General features: G+C 36.0%; 2 protein-coding genes across 3 annotated transcripts; one reads left to right on the top strand and one right to left on the bottom strand.

The window, feature by feature from the left end:
• Window positions 703-1,551, top strand: LOC18599706 (oxygen-evolving enhancer protein 2, chloroplastic). The gene is made up of 2 exons (XM_007029777.2): window positions 703-1,099; window positions 1,274-1,551. Exons 1-2 carry the CDS (start codon window positions 811-813, stop codon window positions 1,465-1,467), a joined length of 483 nt encoding a protein of 160 aa, XP_007029839.2. The 5' UTR covers window positions 703-810; the 3' UTR covers window positions 1,468-1,551.
• LOC18599704 (protein DETOXIFICATION 24) lies at window positions 8,064-17,389 on the bottom strand. 2 transcript variants are annotated; one of them, XM_018120772.1, is made up of 9 exons: window positions 16,909-17,389; window positions 13,780-14,041; window positions 12,908-13,449; window positions 9,233-9,319; window positions 9,093-9,149; window positions 8,750-8,988; window positions 8,542-8,660; window positions 8,376-8,462; window positions 8,064-8,292 (listed from the first exon to the last, which is right to left on the bottom strand). In XM_018120772.1, the coding sequence occupies exons 2-9, from the start codon at window positions 14,032-14,034 to the stop codon at window positions 8,212-8,214; spliced, it is 1,467 nt and encodes a 488-aa protein (XP_017976261.1). In that variant the 5' UTR covers window positions 14,035-14,041; window positions 16,909-17,389; the 3' UTR covers window positions 8,064-8,211. The 2 variants fall into 2 exon arrangements, with proteins under 2 accessions (XP_017976261.1, XP_017976260.1); XM_018120771.1 differs by lacking the exon at window positions 16,909-17,389 and adding an exon at window positions 14,361-14,551.

Here is a 17,429-nt window from a genome sequence, read left to right as displayed (position 1 = left end):
TTACAGCGTGGTGATAAGTTTTTTCATAGCAATTCACGGGTACATCTTTAACATAAATCAAAGCTAAGCTAAATAAATTTCTTCTTGTAAATCCAAGTAAACCAATTTGCTGTTCCTCTTAACTTCTATATAAAATTACAAGTAAAACCAATTCAAGTTCTCCTCATTCCACTTCATCAATATTTTTTGTTAACATCTTAAATGTTGCAATATTTTTGTGTAATTAAGTTTCTTTCAAATTATTGGCCTAGAATCATGTGAAAATATTTGATTGTCCCATGGTCTCTGATCTCTCTTCACCACCTACGAAATTGCAACCGTAGAATTTGAATCTATCACAAGTTTTTTGGAGCCTGCAAGTGAAGATAATGCCAATAGACGAAGGGAATATTTGATTGTCATATGCTGGACCCAGTTTCCCTCTAATGGAGCCATCAACATTAAACTTGTACTCACTCACCCGTTTGCCATGTGAAAGTGAACATGACCAAAAAAGAATCCAACAAGCAACCAAACCCGGATCATGTCCAATTTGAATAGATATTATTAATTCAAGGTCACCTGTAAAATGTGCCCAAAGAAAGAAAAAGAAACAGGAGCAATTATTCTCTAGAAAAAAATATGCTAAAATTTGATTCCACTCTAAAGTTTGACACGGGTGAGGGGCACACCAATCAGAGCCTTTCGCAATCTTATCTACTTCTCGTAGTAGTAAATAAATAGGGGACCAATTTCATTTTTCATTACATTAGTTTAATAGACTGACATACAAGGAAAAGAGCTCAGAGCAAAGCAAAGCGAAGAGGGAAAATGGCGTCTACGGCATGTTTCTTGCATCACCAAGCTTTCATCCACGCACCATTAATTCCAAGATCTTCATCCCCACAGCGCCACCGCCCCAACATCAAGCCCTGCAGGCTTGTGTGCAGGGCTCAGAATCAGCCGCTGAATAAAGATCATCAAGCAGTCCAAGGAGGCGTTTCTCGGAGGTCCATTGTCGATGCGCTCATTGTTGGTTCTGCAGCGATTGGCTCTGCGCTTGCATTTGTGGGTGCAGGCTATGCTGATGGGTTTTCATCTGGACCGTTTAAGCCCCCAGGTAAGGCTATAATTAGTAAATTAATGGTGTGATATTTTCCTTTGCTCTATGCTTTCTTCACTGGTTGAATGGGGAAAGCCTAAAGCTCTATTAGTTGTCCGGCGTTGCATTTCTGACATCCATAAAATGTAAAATAATAAGCTCTACCTGTGATTTGTTCTTATTAATTTACAGGTAAACAGTCGTGGCCGGAGCTGGTTGGGGAGAAAGGAGACGTTGCAGCAGCGAAGATCGAGAAAGAGAATCCAAATGTGAAAGCAGTGGTGTTGTTAGAAGGAACTCCAACTGATAGAATGTTCGACATTACTCGGGTTCGGGTTTTTGTCAATGAAGAAGGGATGGTGACTCAAGTGCCTCGGACTGGCTAGATCTCTACAATGTCCATCATTCTGCTAATATGCTACTGTTGGTCCATCAAGAATCAATGCTATGAATAAACACTTTTCTGCTCACTGTGAAAGTGTTTTTTTTTTTAAAAAAAAAAGGCTGATTCATATTTTGCTTGATAATATCATTTAAGGCTACCTGGTACTGGTAGCAAAAGCCACCGGTGTTAAACAAATCTACAGATGCCTTTGTTAAACTGGAATAGCATGACTAAGACTGTGCCCAGTAATATCTCTTATTGCGGCATATGAAAAATTAGACCCACCATCCAAATCTTGTTTAATTTGTATGGTTAAGTCAGTCTTATCTCTTAAATTTAAATATGGGACTTTTAAGTTGAATTAATATTCAAAATTTTAGTTCTTAGAATATTCTAGTAAACTTGTTTGGAAGGAACAAAAATTAAAAACGATGGGATTTTTTTCTCATAATTTCATTATATTAGAGTTAAAATTCATATTTTAGTCGGTAGAAATTCAAGTTTAGTGTTTGGCTCATAAATTAGTAAATAAATTTTCCAGCTACTTTTTGAAAGGCAAAAGAAAAAGGAAATTTATCAGATGCAAAACGGTAACTTTGATGTTAACTTTTGAAAATCCAAGCCTGCAAAAACACGTAAAAATTAAGACCTTTAAAAAATCCATTAGCACCTTCAAATTAGATGGCGACACATGCATGCATGAATGCAATCGTACAAAGTAGTCGCATGGATTGCCCAACTTGAAATTGAAATTTCCTGGAGTTTAGTGTAAACGTGGAAAATATGTAGGTACAATCATTATTTTAAGACATTCAAAAGGAAAAGATGGGGAAAAAAATGGAGGAAAGAGTGGATAATTCACTGTTTGTGCACAAAGAGATGATTTTAGACTAAAAATATTGTCGGTATATATAGTTAATGACTAATGAAACTAACTTACATGAATATTTCTATAGGTTAATTGAGACTTATATATACAAAATTATAGATGCCACCATATTTTTCTTTCAACATTTTTCATGGAGTGCTACAAGTTGAATGTTACAAGTAAAAACTCTTGGCCGGGGCTGGTTGGAGTGAAGGGAGAAATTGCGGTCGGAGTCCATAAAGAAAGAGAATTCCAACGTGTATATAGTATTTTGGTTAGAAGATAGATGCCATTTGCTCGGGAATTAGCCTACAACAAAGTTCAGGTCGTGGTTAATAAACAATGGGACTTGACTCAAGCCATCATCGATATCATGAGTCCAGATGTTCAAATAAGTATACGTTTGTATTTGAATATTTGGTTTAATGATTAATGCATGATTTGTATTTAAAAAATAAATTTTAAATCTTTTTTTTCTCTAAATAAAAAAATTGTGTTAAATAAGTTTAAAAATTTCAAGTGTATATATACATAATATACACGCAAGCACATGAGATGAGAGAGGCACTTAATTAAGACCACTAGGTGGCTTAGTTTTTATTCTCCTATTGATAAAATGCATTTTTTTTATTTGAGAAGAAGAAATTAGAACTTACTTTTTAATATAAAAAGATACATATATCTATCATTTAGTAAAATACTCGAATATAAATATCAATTATTTTTAAAAATAAAACAATGGTCTTCTTGGTTTTAGGGTTTTGATGGGAAAACTAAATCAAAGAAATATAAATATGAATGCCATTATAAGAAGCCCAACATAAATATCAATTATTATGGGGAAGTCCAACAAAAATCGAAGGTTAATTTTTGAGAAAGAACGACGAATCGTCTGGTCTTAGTCTTCATTAATATCATCCAGATAAGGTGGGCCGGAGTTGGCTACAAAAATCTTCGAACAATATGGAGAGGTGCAAGATGCGTTTATTGTATAAAGAAAAAGCAAAACAAGGAAAAGGTTTGGCTTTGTCAAGTTGCAAGTAAGTTGAATGAGGCATGGTTGCTCATTAATATTGGCGAATATAAAATTTTATATGAGAGGTGGTTAAAAAGTAATTATAAAAATAATTATTATTATTATATATATATATATATATATATATAAAATTTTATACATTTAATAATATAAAAATTAAAAATTAAGGAATGACAGCTACCACCATCCGCCACTCCCTTAGCTCCACCAGTTCTACTTAATCATAGGTTAGGGCTAAATATTGCAAAGTTTGGAAGACGAGACTCATACTAAAGAAGAAGGAATGAGGGGTAAAAAGTAACAAACAATAGAGGAGATAGAAGGGAGAAATTGAAGGAATGAGGAGAGATAGAAAAGGTGAAGAATTTTGAATGTGCAATAGTAAATGAGTATGCCCCTCAAGGAGAGAGAGAAAGAGTGACCATATGGAATGATATACTTAGCTTGAAAAGGAAGATCGTGAAATGATGGTGTATAGCAAGTGATTTCAATACAGTTAGGGATTTCATTGAAAGGATGAATTGCTTGCATTTGGGGATTGGAGTAGAGGATTTCAATAGATTTGTACAAGAAAGAGACTATATTGGCCTACCTTTAAAGAAAAGATTCACTTGGTTTAGGGAGATTAAAAAGAAGCAAGATTGATAAGTTCATAGTTATTATAGAGTGGATAACAGTGTTCTCTTCATAGGTCAATGTTAGATCATTAAATGGGAATATTAGGGGCCATTGATTTTGTGCAAAATTAGGAAAAGAAAAAATGAAAAAGCCATAAATTCAAATCAAAGGTCATTAATGCTAAAATCACTAATTACTCGTGCAGTTTCTTCAATTTAATCTCTTTACTCAAAATCGTAACAATTTAATCTCTTAATTTTAGAAATTGTTTCAATTTAGTCTTTCTAATATTTTTCTTTTGAAATTACCTTTCATAAAGCTGACGTTAGCACTGATGTGGCATTGACATGGCGCCATTTGTTGATGTAGCATGTGAGGTAGGCACCATATGTCACACTCTCTTTCAGCACCCATCCATGACAAGCCAAGTGGCATGTCTAGAAGATGACACATGGCATGACAAAAGAGTGACATGTCAAGTGGACGCCTTGTGTCTCATCCTTGTTTTCTCCAAAACTATTGTAGGCTTGTTGAGTTTCAAACCCAAGATCTCATGCAAGTATAACAAGCTCCTTGCCACCAGCTCTAAGCTTTTACTATTGACTATATATAGCTTTTGTTTGTGTTTTTCTTTTCTTCCCTCATATTCTTTCTTATTTTTTTTCTTTCCTTCTTTTTCTTTATTTTTTTTTCTCTCTACTCGTACCTTAAAGAGCAATGATTGACAACTTGTGTTCGGTGACTATAACTAGTGACTAGCATCCAACATCTGATGACCAGAGGCTGATGACGAAATTCGATGACTGGTAGTCGATCCTTAAGGGAAAAAGTGAAAAGAAAGAGAGAAAGGATAAAAAAGAAAAAAAATAAAAACAATATATAATCAAATGCAAGGGTTTGGTGTTGGTGGCAAGGAGCTTGTTGTACTTGTACAAGGTCTTGAGTTTAAAACTTAACAAACATATAATATTTTTAGAGAAAACAACGAAAAGACATAAGGTGCCTTCCTAAACCTTTAGACATGCCATGAGGCATGACATGGATGGGTGTTGAAAGGGAGTGTGACACGTGATGCCTTCTTGACGTGTCACATGTTGCTTTCCTGTTATGCCATGTGTCACCCTTTAGACACCTCATGTGGCATGATATGGATGGGTGCTGAAAGAAAGTATGACACGTGGTGCCCTCCTTGACATGCCACGTGGTGCCCTCCTTGTTAACATATCAGCACTATGCGGCATTGCCACATCAGCATGTTAAAGTGATATAACATTGCCATGTTAGCATTTCTAGCCCACCTTACATGCCATGTCAATAAGAGGTGCCATGTCAACATCATGTTAATGCGAACATTAGCGTTGTAAAGGGTAATTTTAAAAGAAAAATATTAGAGGAACTAAGTTGAAGTAATTTTCAAAATAAAAAACTAAACTGTTACGATTTTCAATGAAAAGATTAAATTAAAGAAAGTGTATGAGTACAGAGAATATTGAAGTATTTTGACAAAAAAATTATGCACAGGATGAGACCAGCTTACCAAATGAGAGCCCAAGCACTTCACAGGCCCAACAAGTGGATCAAGGATAGAGGACCATCAATGAGCCAAACAGGTCCGTTTTTAAGTCTTGACGAATTTTGGATTCCATCTGCCCAATACCCATTCCATTCGGATGCGGGCCCTTAACATTTGGTTGCTAATCAAACCAGCTTGAAAGCCGGCCTATCTAAGCCCCATGTAACTTAAAGCCCAGCTAGCATCATGACAGCTCGGAACACTTGGAACCCAAGGAAGCCCAAGATGCTCTCCATTGCCCAAGCTCGAAAGATAATCCAAACAATGCAGGCCTCCATTAAGGACCCCTCATGCTCTGATTTTACCTCAACACAGATCCACAAATTGCATCAGAGAGCCCGTGCCCAGAGACCCATTCTTTAAGTGGTGGTGGAGTTGAGCAAGCTGGAGCCTCAGGGGACGGTCGAAAATGACGAATTGGAGCACACCCAATCCGAGCTTTGCTTAGCAGCTCTATTGGAAGAAACAATGGTGGCCAAAGCAGAAAGGGGATTTAAAAAGTCAAGGAAGAAAGAGATCAAAGAGCTTCTTCGAAGAGTTACCTCCCCAAATTTTGATTACTATGCAGCCGCAACCATAGTCTCTGATGGGGACATAATGCACCAAAATGAAATTCTTAAGGAGGCAGAAAGTGTGGGGGAAATTGGACTACATCTCGGACTCTCTAGAAATTGCCCAGAAGAGCAAGTTGTGAACAAGATTCAAAAAATAGTGAGACAAAGAACTAGAAGGATGTGAAATTGGTGGAACATCATGCAGCCCATTTGGAACGCAGAATGAATATTTGAGAGACCTTCCGAACTTGTATTTTGGCGGTATTTTATACATAAACACTTGTGGTTTCAATTGATGCTCACAGTTACTATGGTCCTGAATGTGTGCGTTTGACTACTGTTGACTATAGATACAGAGCTACAACCATGGCTGTTAATTTTGATTTTGCTGTTTAATTGTGACTTATGGTTTTCTTTTTATTGCTTGGCTCCACTGGCATTCAATGTGGACTGCTAAGAAACGTTTGTGTCACTAAGTTGTTCTGGTGTAGTGTTAAAGATTGTAGATAATTGTTGTTCACAAGCTGCCCAACGATGCAAGTAGTATCTTCAGCATGGCCAAGAGAGACAATGGTAAGGGAATCTTTTACAATCACTCTTGGATGATCGGAATTGTCACACTTTGAGCTGCTCTAGAAGGAGTGGTTCTCTGAGGGAAGGAAATTTAATATGTTTTCAGCATGGTGATAGCCTTCATTGCTAGCTTCTTTTAATTTTATACGTTTCAACTTTAAAAAGCTTAGCCGATATGTGTGGTTTATTTAGCACCAGCCTTCCTTGTATTTGTGTTGGTCTGTACTCATGCTCTGTTGTACAACGCCGTGAAAGCTGCTTTCACGTTTACCTTATTTATTTGGCTAAGCAAAAAATATATATTTTTTTTTTTTTTTTTTTTTTTTTTTTTTTTTTTTTATATATATATATATATATATTATATAATATATTTGGGTCTATTGTGACTCATATGCATTGCTTTCTAAGTGAAATTTAATTGTATAATTGTAAAACTACAATGGCAAAACTTTCTGGGTGAAATTGTGCGGGTTGGCCACCCTTAATTTGTGTTAATCTGTGTAGAAAAATTATCCAGGTGTATCTCATGCATTTCTTCAATGAAATTATGGACGTATGTTGTTAATTTTAAATAGTGAATATATTAGTAATATATAAGTTCTAAAACTATTTTAATCTCACATGAAATTAAAAAAAAAATTCTACAACTTCTAATCTCACAACCCTTAATTACATAAAATTAAAAAAATAAATAAGTTCTAAAACTAGTTTAATCTTACAATTTCTCTTTCGGTATATATTTTATAAGTTTATCTAAACAAAAGCATATATATTATAATTAATAATTTTATAAGTTATAATTTTTGTAACATTAATACAAAATAGAAAGTAAATATATTTATATTTAAAATATATACACTAAAAGTATATATATAATCGTAATTATATTTTTTTATAAATTAACACAATATATAGAGTATATATATGAAAAGATATTATAAGATAATTAATAATCATAGTTTCATGAATTAATTTAATTAACAATATAACTTTGTGTTTAAATACATGAAATTAAAAGAAAAAATATAATCAGGTTCGGAGATCAGGTACCTAATGGGTGGTACCCAAAATGGATACGAATAGTAAAGTTACCACCTGAACCCCGATTATAAAGTACTCTAACTCTATATAACTAGGTTGGGTACCCTGTAACCAGGTACCCATTACCATCCTTATATATTACTATATAAAAATAATTTTTATTAATTTTGAATGATTTTATTAATTTTATAAATATCAAATATATAATAAATTAAATAATATAATATATTATAATCTAATATCTTTAATGATCTATCTACAACCACCACAACTCTTAATCTCACCGCTACAGTTGTGAATCTCATGGTTAATGCAAAACGGATCCTAACTGATTGCTTATGATTTGATTCCTATATATCATAATAAGGTGCTATATATAGTCTATAGAGATATCCTTACTTTTTACGTTTCTGTTTTTCTTTTCTCAGCCAAAAGAAATATCAAGTAGTATTACAAACAGAATCATTCATTTGATTTAGCTTTTAAGCATGAGGTGGACTCCCATTATCTTCCTCTGGCGGTTTCAAGAGCCACCGGTTGAGACGTTCAGATGCCTTCCTTACCTGCGCACAGGAAATAAAATGGCTTTGATTTTGGGAAATTAATGGTTCAATTTCGCATTACAATTCTGTCACTGACAATGTACCTGCTCATCCCAGTCTGTTTTCCATACAATCCAAGCCAGAATAAACGTTTGCATTGCCACTCCACTCAGCAATCCAATCCATAGTCCCTACGTAAAATTAGAAACTCAACACTCTGCAGAAAAATATACACGCACTACAGAGTAGACTATTTTATTTGGTTCTTACCTTAACTTGAAGATGAGCAACGTATCCAAGCAAAATTCCTATAGGTATTCCTATTACATAATAGGATCCCAAGTTCACATATGCCACCATGCTTTGTAAACCAGCTCCTGTGGCTATACCTGGAGGAAGAGTTTAAAGGCTCAGAATTCAAACTTTGTAAATATCAGAAAATATAAGGGAAAAAGAGGATCAATAAGACAGCTATTGCCTGAGAGAACTGGCTGAACGCTATTGAGTAAAATTGAGAAAGCGAAAAGAATTGAGAGGCTTGACACAGCTTCTGCAACTTCTTCATTACTGGAAAACAAATATGAAATTTGATTTCGGAAAACTAGGCATAGTATCCACAAGACAACACCAATGCATGTTGAAGTGCCGAGGATGGTTTTTATGGCGAACTTCACCGCCTTAGCATTTCCTTTCCCCAATTCATTCGAGACGCGCACGCTGACAATACAAAGATATTACATTAAAGGGATTCTATGGAGAGGAAGAAAAGCAGAAGAGGTTGTTCTACCATGTGTATATATCTAGGGCAAGATTATGTATACCTTGCTGCAACTAGGAAGCCGAGGCAGACCATAAATTCCCATCCATTGATATTGAGGCTGCAGCAATAAATTAGCTATAAAGCAAATTTACTGTAATCGAAGAACAAATTAAACTACCAAGCATTGTGAAATGCTCTTACCAGATGGAGAAAGCATCTATGGCAATGGTTGCATTTTTCATGTATCCAGCCACTAATACGAGAATGGAATAGTACCACAATTCCAAGCTATTCAAAGTCAACTTTAAAAGGATTAGAATAATACATGTAATTAAATTATTCCCAAAAAAAATTGAAAACTACTAATATACCAATTCAGCAACTAAGCTAAATCCATAAGGTGGTATCAAAGTGGATATTAAGAACAATATGATTTTTCTAAATCCATAAGCTAATCCATTTAGCTTATCCATAAGCTATTTTAGCAATGTAGCTTATCCATAAACATTTAATCCATAAGGTGGTATCAATTTAGCTAATCCATAAGCTAAATCCATAATTTGCAAAACAAATGGTGATTTTTGAGAAGTGGTTTGAAGAAATCCAATCCTATGTTTTAAATGAGGATAGAAGAAAGAATTCAGTATGGGTGCAAGTGGAGGAACTACCAGCTCAGCTATGGCACTTAAAAATGTTTGAGGCACCGATAAATTCTAGGGGAAAATTCTTACAAGTGGACTAGGCGACAAAGATGAGAAGTAGGTTGGATTATGCCCTTATCAAAGCTGAAGTCACTAGCAAGAGAAAAATATCAGCTTGTCCGCAGATTATTGTGAATGGGAAGGTATTTACAATGAAAGCCTCAATTATTGAATGGAAATTTGTGAATTGGGAAGGAAAATACCAACAATGGCGGAAGGAATGGTGAAAAGGAACATGAAAGAGCAGACGGATGCCCGGGGAGAGGAAAGGAGGAAGGAGAAGGGAGGTGAAAGACGACCATCTCTAACCAATGGAAAGAGGGCTTAGACAGGGCTATGCCTTATCGCCTTTTTTGTTTAACATTGTGGTGGAGGCATTTAATCAACTTATAAGTAAAGCTGACACTATTGGCATGTGCCAAGGGGTTCCAATCGGTAGCAACGGACTCACGATATCCCACTTGCAATTTGTGAATGATACCATGATATTTTGCGAGCCAAATTTGGAGAATCTACGAAATGTTAAAAGGGTGCTGAAGTGCTTTAAACTCGTATCTAGACTGAATATCAATTTTCATAAAAGTAGCTTGATGGGAGTTGGGGTGGGAAGCCAAATGGTAAGAATGGCGACGAACTCAATCAATTATAGAATAGGGGAACTGCCCACCGTTTATTTGGGTTTCCTATTGGGGACAAGGCATAGCTCGATGAGAATGTGGAAGCATAATTTTCAAAAAAAAGAAAAAAAAGAATGTGGAAGCCAATCATTGAGAAATTCGAGAATCGATCTGAGAGATGGAAAACAAAAATCTTACCCGTGGGAGGCAGGGTTACTCTTCTCAGCCCAGTCCTTGGGAGTTTGTCGATTTTTAACATGTCCTTGTTTCAGCTACCCAAATGGGTAAAAAAAAAGTTGGAAAAAAATTGAAAGAAGGTTTGTTTGATGTGTAGTAGAGGAGAAACGAAAAGTTCATTATGTGGGGTGGAGAAAAATTTGTAGATATAAAGAAGACGGAGGGTTGGGGATTATTGACATAGAGATTAAAAAGAGGGCGATGCTTAACAAGTGGATTTGGAGATACGAAAATGATAAAAGTAGTTTGTGGAGAAAAATGATAGTGAAGAAAATAGGGAGTGATCCCACCCGTCTCCTACCAAATGTCAACACAAACAGGAAGTTTTCCACCACTTGGAACAACATTATTAAACCTCTATCTACTACTAATGAGTACTTTTTGTAAGTTAAGAACAACTTACAGATGACTGTTGGAAATGGTGAGAATATTAGATTTTGGATAGACGGATGGAGGGGGATACCCTCAAAGATTGGTTTCCAAAGATTTATGCTTTAACCCGGAATAAAAATGGTTGCATCAATGAATTCGGGCAGTGGAAGCATGACTTACGGAGATGGGATGTTGAACTTACAAGAATGCCACTTGGTTGGGAAGAAGAACAATGGAGTCAATTTAGAGCCACGATGGAGGAATACCATTTAAGCAAGGAGATGGATGACAAGCTCGTGTGAAAGGGGTCGGTCTCAAGTAATTACATAGGGAAAGCCTTTTGCAAAGAGGTGATGCACACTCATGACAACAACAGGGAAGGATGGAATGAGGTTTAGGCAAATTTGGCACCATTTAGAATAGAAATCTTCTACTAGCAACTACTTCATGAAGGAGTCACTATCAAGCATGAGCTGGTTCGACCAGCGCTTTTATCCGTCGACACGGGAAGGTGTGCTTTATGTCATGAACAACAAGAAACGGTTAGTCATCTTTTTATTCACTGTCCTGAATCATGAAACCTATGGTTGAAATGGAGTGGTGACCGGGAGGTCCAATGGACTGGTCCTAATAATATTTCTAGTTTTTTCTCCATGTGGAATAATGTGTTTGTTAAAAGGGGAGAAACCAAAATTTGGAAACTAGTGTTCTATGCCATTGCTTGGTCACCATGGCTTCACAGAAACGACATGATTTTTCAAGGAAAAGTGTTGGATGTTGATCAAGTCTATGAAATCAGTAAGCTAAGAGTTACTACATGGGCAAAAGCAAAATGACCTCATGCTTACAGTGTTGTGCTGGACATCTACAGAAACCCAAGACTTGTGCCTGGAATGACTAAAACAACAAACAGCAGGCAGATGGAGGAGTGGGTTAAGCCTGGCTAGGGGAAGATGAAATTTAATGTAGACGGAGCTGCAAAAGGTAGTCTGAGGGAGGCTGGGATTGGAGGAGTTCTAAGAGACGAAAATGAAAGCTTCAAAATTACATTCTCCAAGACTATTGGAATGGGGGATGAAAGCTTAGTGGAGGTTAGAGCAATTAGAGAGGCCTTCTTGATCTTTTCAGCTTCTAAATAGATTACAGTACATGAGTTGATCATAGAAAGCAACTCCAAGAATGCCGTAACTAGGGTGCTCATCCAATGGAAGCACCATGGAGATTGAGAAAATGGATTCTCCACATTGAAAGGTTGAAAAAGAGTTTCGAAATGGGAGGTGAACCACATTTTTAGAGAAAGAAACCAAGTGGCAGATTGCCTGACAAAGGAGAGGGTTCAGAGACAGGAGGATTAAATTAATGTCTCTAACTGAGGCTCATATTGAGGTTGATGTGGTACCCGTGGAACTTAAATAAAGTCCTGATTTTCTGGAACAAGGAAACAGGTTTGATTTATAGAGCTACGAGAAAAGGTTTCACCAAAGCTATTCATGTCTAACTCACTTTTGTTTTTGCCTTCATCTGGATGGGTTTGTCTTAATGATTTTGTTTTGAACATGCTGACTGATGTTTATAGCTGTGTGTTTTTTGTTGTAAATGAGAGGGATTGAGTGTAAATCTGGGAAGGACTAATGATGTGAGTAACTAGGTGACTGCGTATCAGGGGTATTTCTGGGAATGTATTGCAGTCTGTCGCTCTGAAATTTTTGTGTAACAGAGCTTTGGTCTTTCTGTGTTTGGAAGGGAAGGTTTTATGCAAGTGGGTGTTACATCAAAACTCATAGGCTAAAAATCGTCCCATGCCTGGCTGGACTGTTGACCCAGGCCATACCAATGAATCAGTTAATTTTCACAAAAAACAAAAAAGCTAAATCCATATGGGACTGGAAATGTGAAAATTAATGCAGAGCCTAAAAAAAATAGAAAGGCAGCTGGGAATTCAAGATTACCAAATCATGACTCCGGAGGATATTGAGAGCTTGACTACAGGCAATAGATCACAGAAAGCAGCTTTAGAGAATCCTTTCCATGTATTAGGGCACCAACCTCCAAAGACATACACCACCTGCCCTACAACGGATGTCCAACCAGATATAATCATTGCAGCCATTGCCCCATTAACTCCCCAGTTAAATTTGTTCACAAACATCCATGACAATAACACATGAAACACGAATGCTGCAGTCGATACCCATCCCACGATCAAATTCTTGAGTTGTGCTTGTAAGAACATCGAGATAGTCAAAGACATCACAAAACTGTAGATCATCGGAATAAACCATAGAGCGATTGGCCCGGCTGCAACTGCTAGTTCCTCCTCCTGGCCAAGAAGTCTAAGGATTGGCGTCGCGAATATGAAGAGAGGTGCCAATATTGTTGCTGTGATACCGTCGACAATCCATGATCGTTGCAGGTAAATTCCCATCATGTGGTGATGCCCCGCTCCAAATGCTTGCCCACACAGAGTCTCGGTTGCACTCGACATACCAATCTTCCATGCATCGACAAGGTATTAACCAATTTTTCAAGGATTGGGAAGCAATCATGAACATAAAGCGATCAAGTCAGAAAGACATGAATTAATGTTTGCATTGGTGACTGTTTATTTAATGCTGGTTCAAGTTTTAAATTTCATTAATCACAGAATCCCTGAATGTATTAACAGTAGTCAAACGCGCAATTTATTTGTGAACAAACTTTATTGCAAGAACTCATTTTTGGAGACCCACATGAGATTATTTATTGTCAAATGAAAGTGAACTCATCCTTGTTTGAAATTAGAAACACAACTTAAAAGATGAATAAAAAAATTGTATCTTACCACAATCCCATACATGAACCTGATTAGAATGCTTTGTACGAGTGCATATGTGGCAAGCTCTACCTCGCTAATGTGTCCAATAAATGACTGTGTCACAATAATCATTCCAAATGAAGTTACCCTTGACAATATGGATGGGAATGCGATTCTCCATATAGTCTTCGATTCAATCCAAAGTCTTCTTTTCAGATCATCATGATCAGTCGTGTCTTCTTCTTTTTGTGCAAGAAACCTCTCCTCCATACTGTCATCCATATCCTTTCTGCAAATGTTATAACGTGGAAAACAAGGTAATTTCTACATTTGGACTGGCCTGAGTATAGCATCTTTAAAGATATTCTCCTAGATACTTTCACCTAGTTTTGAATATTAATGGTTACCGTATGCAAGTGCACTTTGATCAAACATAGTTCAAGCACTCAGAAATTACCTATGAAAATAAGAAACGTTATCGTATTAATGGAATTTTGACGAACAAAGTAAGAGTAAAAACTATATAGCTATCACGAGAAATTCTGTTAATTTCAGTATAGAGCAATTCACTGAGGAATTGTTCATTGATGCGTGATGTTACTGTTTACCTGGTTTGTTTTGTAAAAGGAATGGATGGCCCGATTCTTTGAACTGTTGTACATACAAAGCTCAGTACCAGCAGCTAGAAGGAATTTGAAGGAGTTGCAAAATGCTTTGATGGCAATTGACGAAATGGGCCACAATCACACTGCATACCAATGTAAATGTTTAATGAAGTTTTACTGGTTCGTATGGTCGCTTGGTGCACCTTCTAATAAATAGAGTATGGTATGGCACCGAGACAATTTAAAGCTGGTTAGTCAGTGTTGACTGGTAGATTGTCACTCTTTTCCCTCGCCGCCGGCAAGCAAAGAAAAGTATTCATATTGCATTTGAAGTTGACTTTGCTTCTTCGGACTGATTTATATTAATTTTCATTATGAAATTCCATATGAATTGAAGTAGTAATATTAATATTTGGGGTACAATATACATATCCTCAACTTTTGAAAATAATTACACGCAAATTCACTAGCTTTAAAATGGAGACTCCGACTTAAAAAATATATTTTTTTAGACACATAAATCCTACTATTAGTCAATCGTCAATATTTCTTAGTTTGATAACATGATAATATTTTTAAGATAATTTTACCTTTCATTAGTTTTAAAAATTACCACTATATAAATTATAACTTTTCATTTTTAAATTTTTTCTCTCTTATTCAAAAAAAAAATCTCTATTATCGTTCATCGACAGGTCATCCCGCAACTGGCACCAATGGACGCTCTCCAAAGGAGCAACGATCTGGTGCTCCCTTAGGGAGATCCAATCGAATCCGACATTTTACGGTTAGATTCGACCGTAGGGTGGTTGGCTGGTGTAAGGGATCATCGTCGATTGGCCTGAGAGAAAAGAAAAAAGTGAAAAAAGAAAAAAAAAACATTTTAGACATTTCACGTTTATTTACACGTTTTGGATAAAGTGATTATTTTGAAACCTAATGGACCCATATATAATTATGGTTAAAAATTAAAACTACGAATATATTTTATCCTAATATTTGATATCATTCCATATGAATAAATTGTACCTTTGCAGCAGACATTATTGTGCTTCTAGTTAATTAATTTCATTGCCATAGGTTTGTGCTGAATAACTCTCTTTTTCTTTCAATGATTTGATCGAAATGTTTTTAATTAGTTCGTATTTAACCAAAGTGAAACATTTTCATTTTGCAAGCTAATTAACTTCTTAGTTTCATTTTCAAGAGAAAAGAAAAGAGTGTGGAAGAAAAGGAATCTAATAAAGTAAAGACGAGGAAGAAGAAGAAGAAGAGTAGTAGGGAACAAGAAAAGGGAAATGCAATAGCAAATCCACGAAGGACGACCGTGGATGAGGTTTTTCTTGTTGGATCTAAATGATATAAGCAAAGACAATAGTATTCAAATGCAAAGTTAATGCAGGACTGTTAGGTGTAAGAACAAATATAATTGAACTTCATTTTCAAGTGACTTCATGCATGGCGTATGTAATTAGCAACAATCTGTCAGACATTTGTCTTAGAGTCTCCATGATGTACTAACAAAAAGTTGAATCAATCAAGAAATTAAGCTATTACTTTAGGCCTCTGACAAAAAGGCTTTGAAGAAGAAACAATGCACATTACTCAACTATGGAATAAAAGTTACTTGATGTTGAAGACTAGCTAACCACTTATAGTACTGAGTATACTTCTTGCTTTCAATAAACTATAGTTTAATTGTTTTTTTACAAATATGTTTCTCTATCTACCCAGCAATCATAAGGATACAGGGAGCACGGTGCTAGTAGTTGTTTCCTTTCCTTAAAAAAAAACTAAAACTCCCTCTTGACAGTGAGAGATTCGATTCCGAGCTCTTGATACAAGCATACAATCATCTAAAACACACTTTTACCAGTAAATTAGTCCATAAAGAAATTTCTAAGGATGTAGAGGCATGGGGACAACAATAGTAAAGACAGTTAATGTCGATAACAATAGCATTATTGGACCAATTATAGGTTTCAATGAATGAAAAGGGCCAAGTTTGTTCTCAACAAGGCGTTCGAAAGCTAGTAAATTAATCATGTACTGACAAAACGCATGTATAATTTCTACATCTTTTCGGGCCAGTGATAGGCAAGCTTTCTAAGAACCCAATCCACTCTTTTTTCAACAATGTCAAACGTTGAAAACGGACACTCAACCACCATTTATGATCAATAAGCTTATCACTCGTAGTTCTTCGAGCTTAAGTTCAGGAAAATCCTCTGTTTTATATTGTCCCACCAGACAAATCCATTAACAATACAAGAGCAACAGGTTGAATTGCTTAATTCTTCCTTAAGGGGTATGTATATGAGATGATTCTGTAAGTAATAGGATTCAATCTTGTTATATATATGTTTATGCGAGGTAATAAATAAAAACCAAAGAAGATATATTCTTGACATGTGCATTTGATAGAGCTCAAATGAATTGGAAGACAAAATAGATTAACTGTTGGCCTTACAGGGAAATATACTTCTGATTAAATGGTCTTCTTCCTATATATTCCAAAGGAATAAAATTAACATAGACAGGAACAACTTACTGGAGTATTCAAACAGCTGCTTGCCTTGGCAGCCAGTTGATTGAAGGAGGTACAGCTTCAGGGCAGTCTGCAGCCTAGGATTACACACACTTCATAAATGAAAAGGAAGAAAGTTGATGGACAAGCAACAAGCAAAAAGAAGTAAAAGCTTCAGATGAGCTTTAATTCTAAGGTCGTTGGGGAATTGTTAGTATATATATTGTCCAAAAGGTTGAAAGAAAAAGAGTTTGTCAGTCTTTGGAAACCTAAGGAAGAGCAGCATGCATTATTCGATAATAATTGGAGCAAGACTGGTCTATTTCCTTCTGGCCCAGCCTACTTTTCCAGTTGGTGGCAAAGCAAATTTAAATGAGAAAGACGACATTGCTGCCATTGGAGGGATTTTGTAATGAGAATATGTCTATGGGGTAGTTGACGGTTCCTATCTTAATGACTCCCTTGACATGATAGGAAACAAGCAGAAATGAACAAGGAAGAAGGAAGAATAGAACCTGGATCAGTGAACAATAGGAATAATAAGT

Source organism: Theobroma cacao, chromosome 5, assembly GCF_000208745.1.
Source record: "Theobroma cacao cultivar B97-61/B2 chromosome 5, Criollo_cocoa_genome_V2, whole genome shotgun sequence".
NCBI classification, from domain to species: Eukaryota; Viridiplantae; Streptophyta; class Magnoliopsida; order Malvales; family Malvaceae; genus Theobroma; species Theobroma cacao.
The sequence above is the reverse complement of the archived record's forward strand: the minus strand, read 5'-3'. Positions and strand labels throughout refer to the sequence as shown.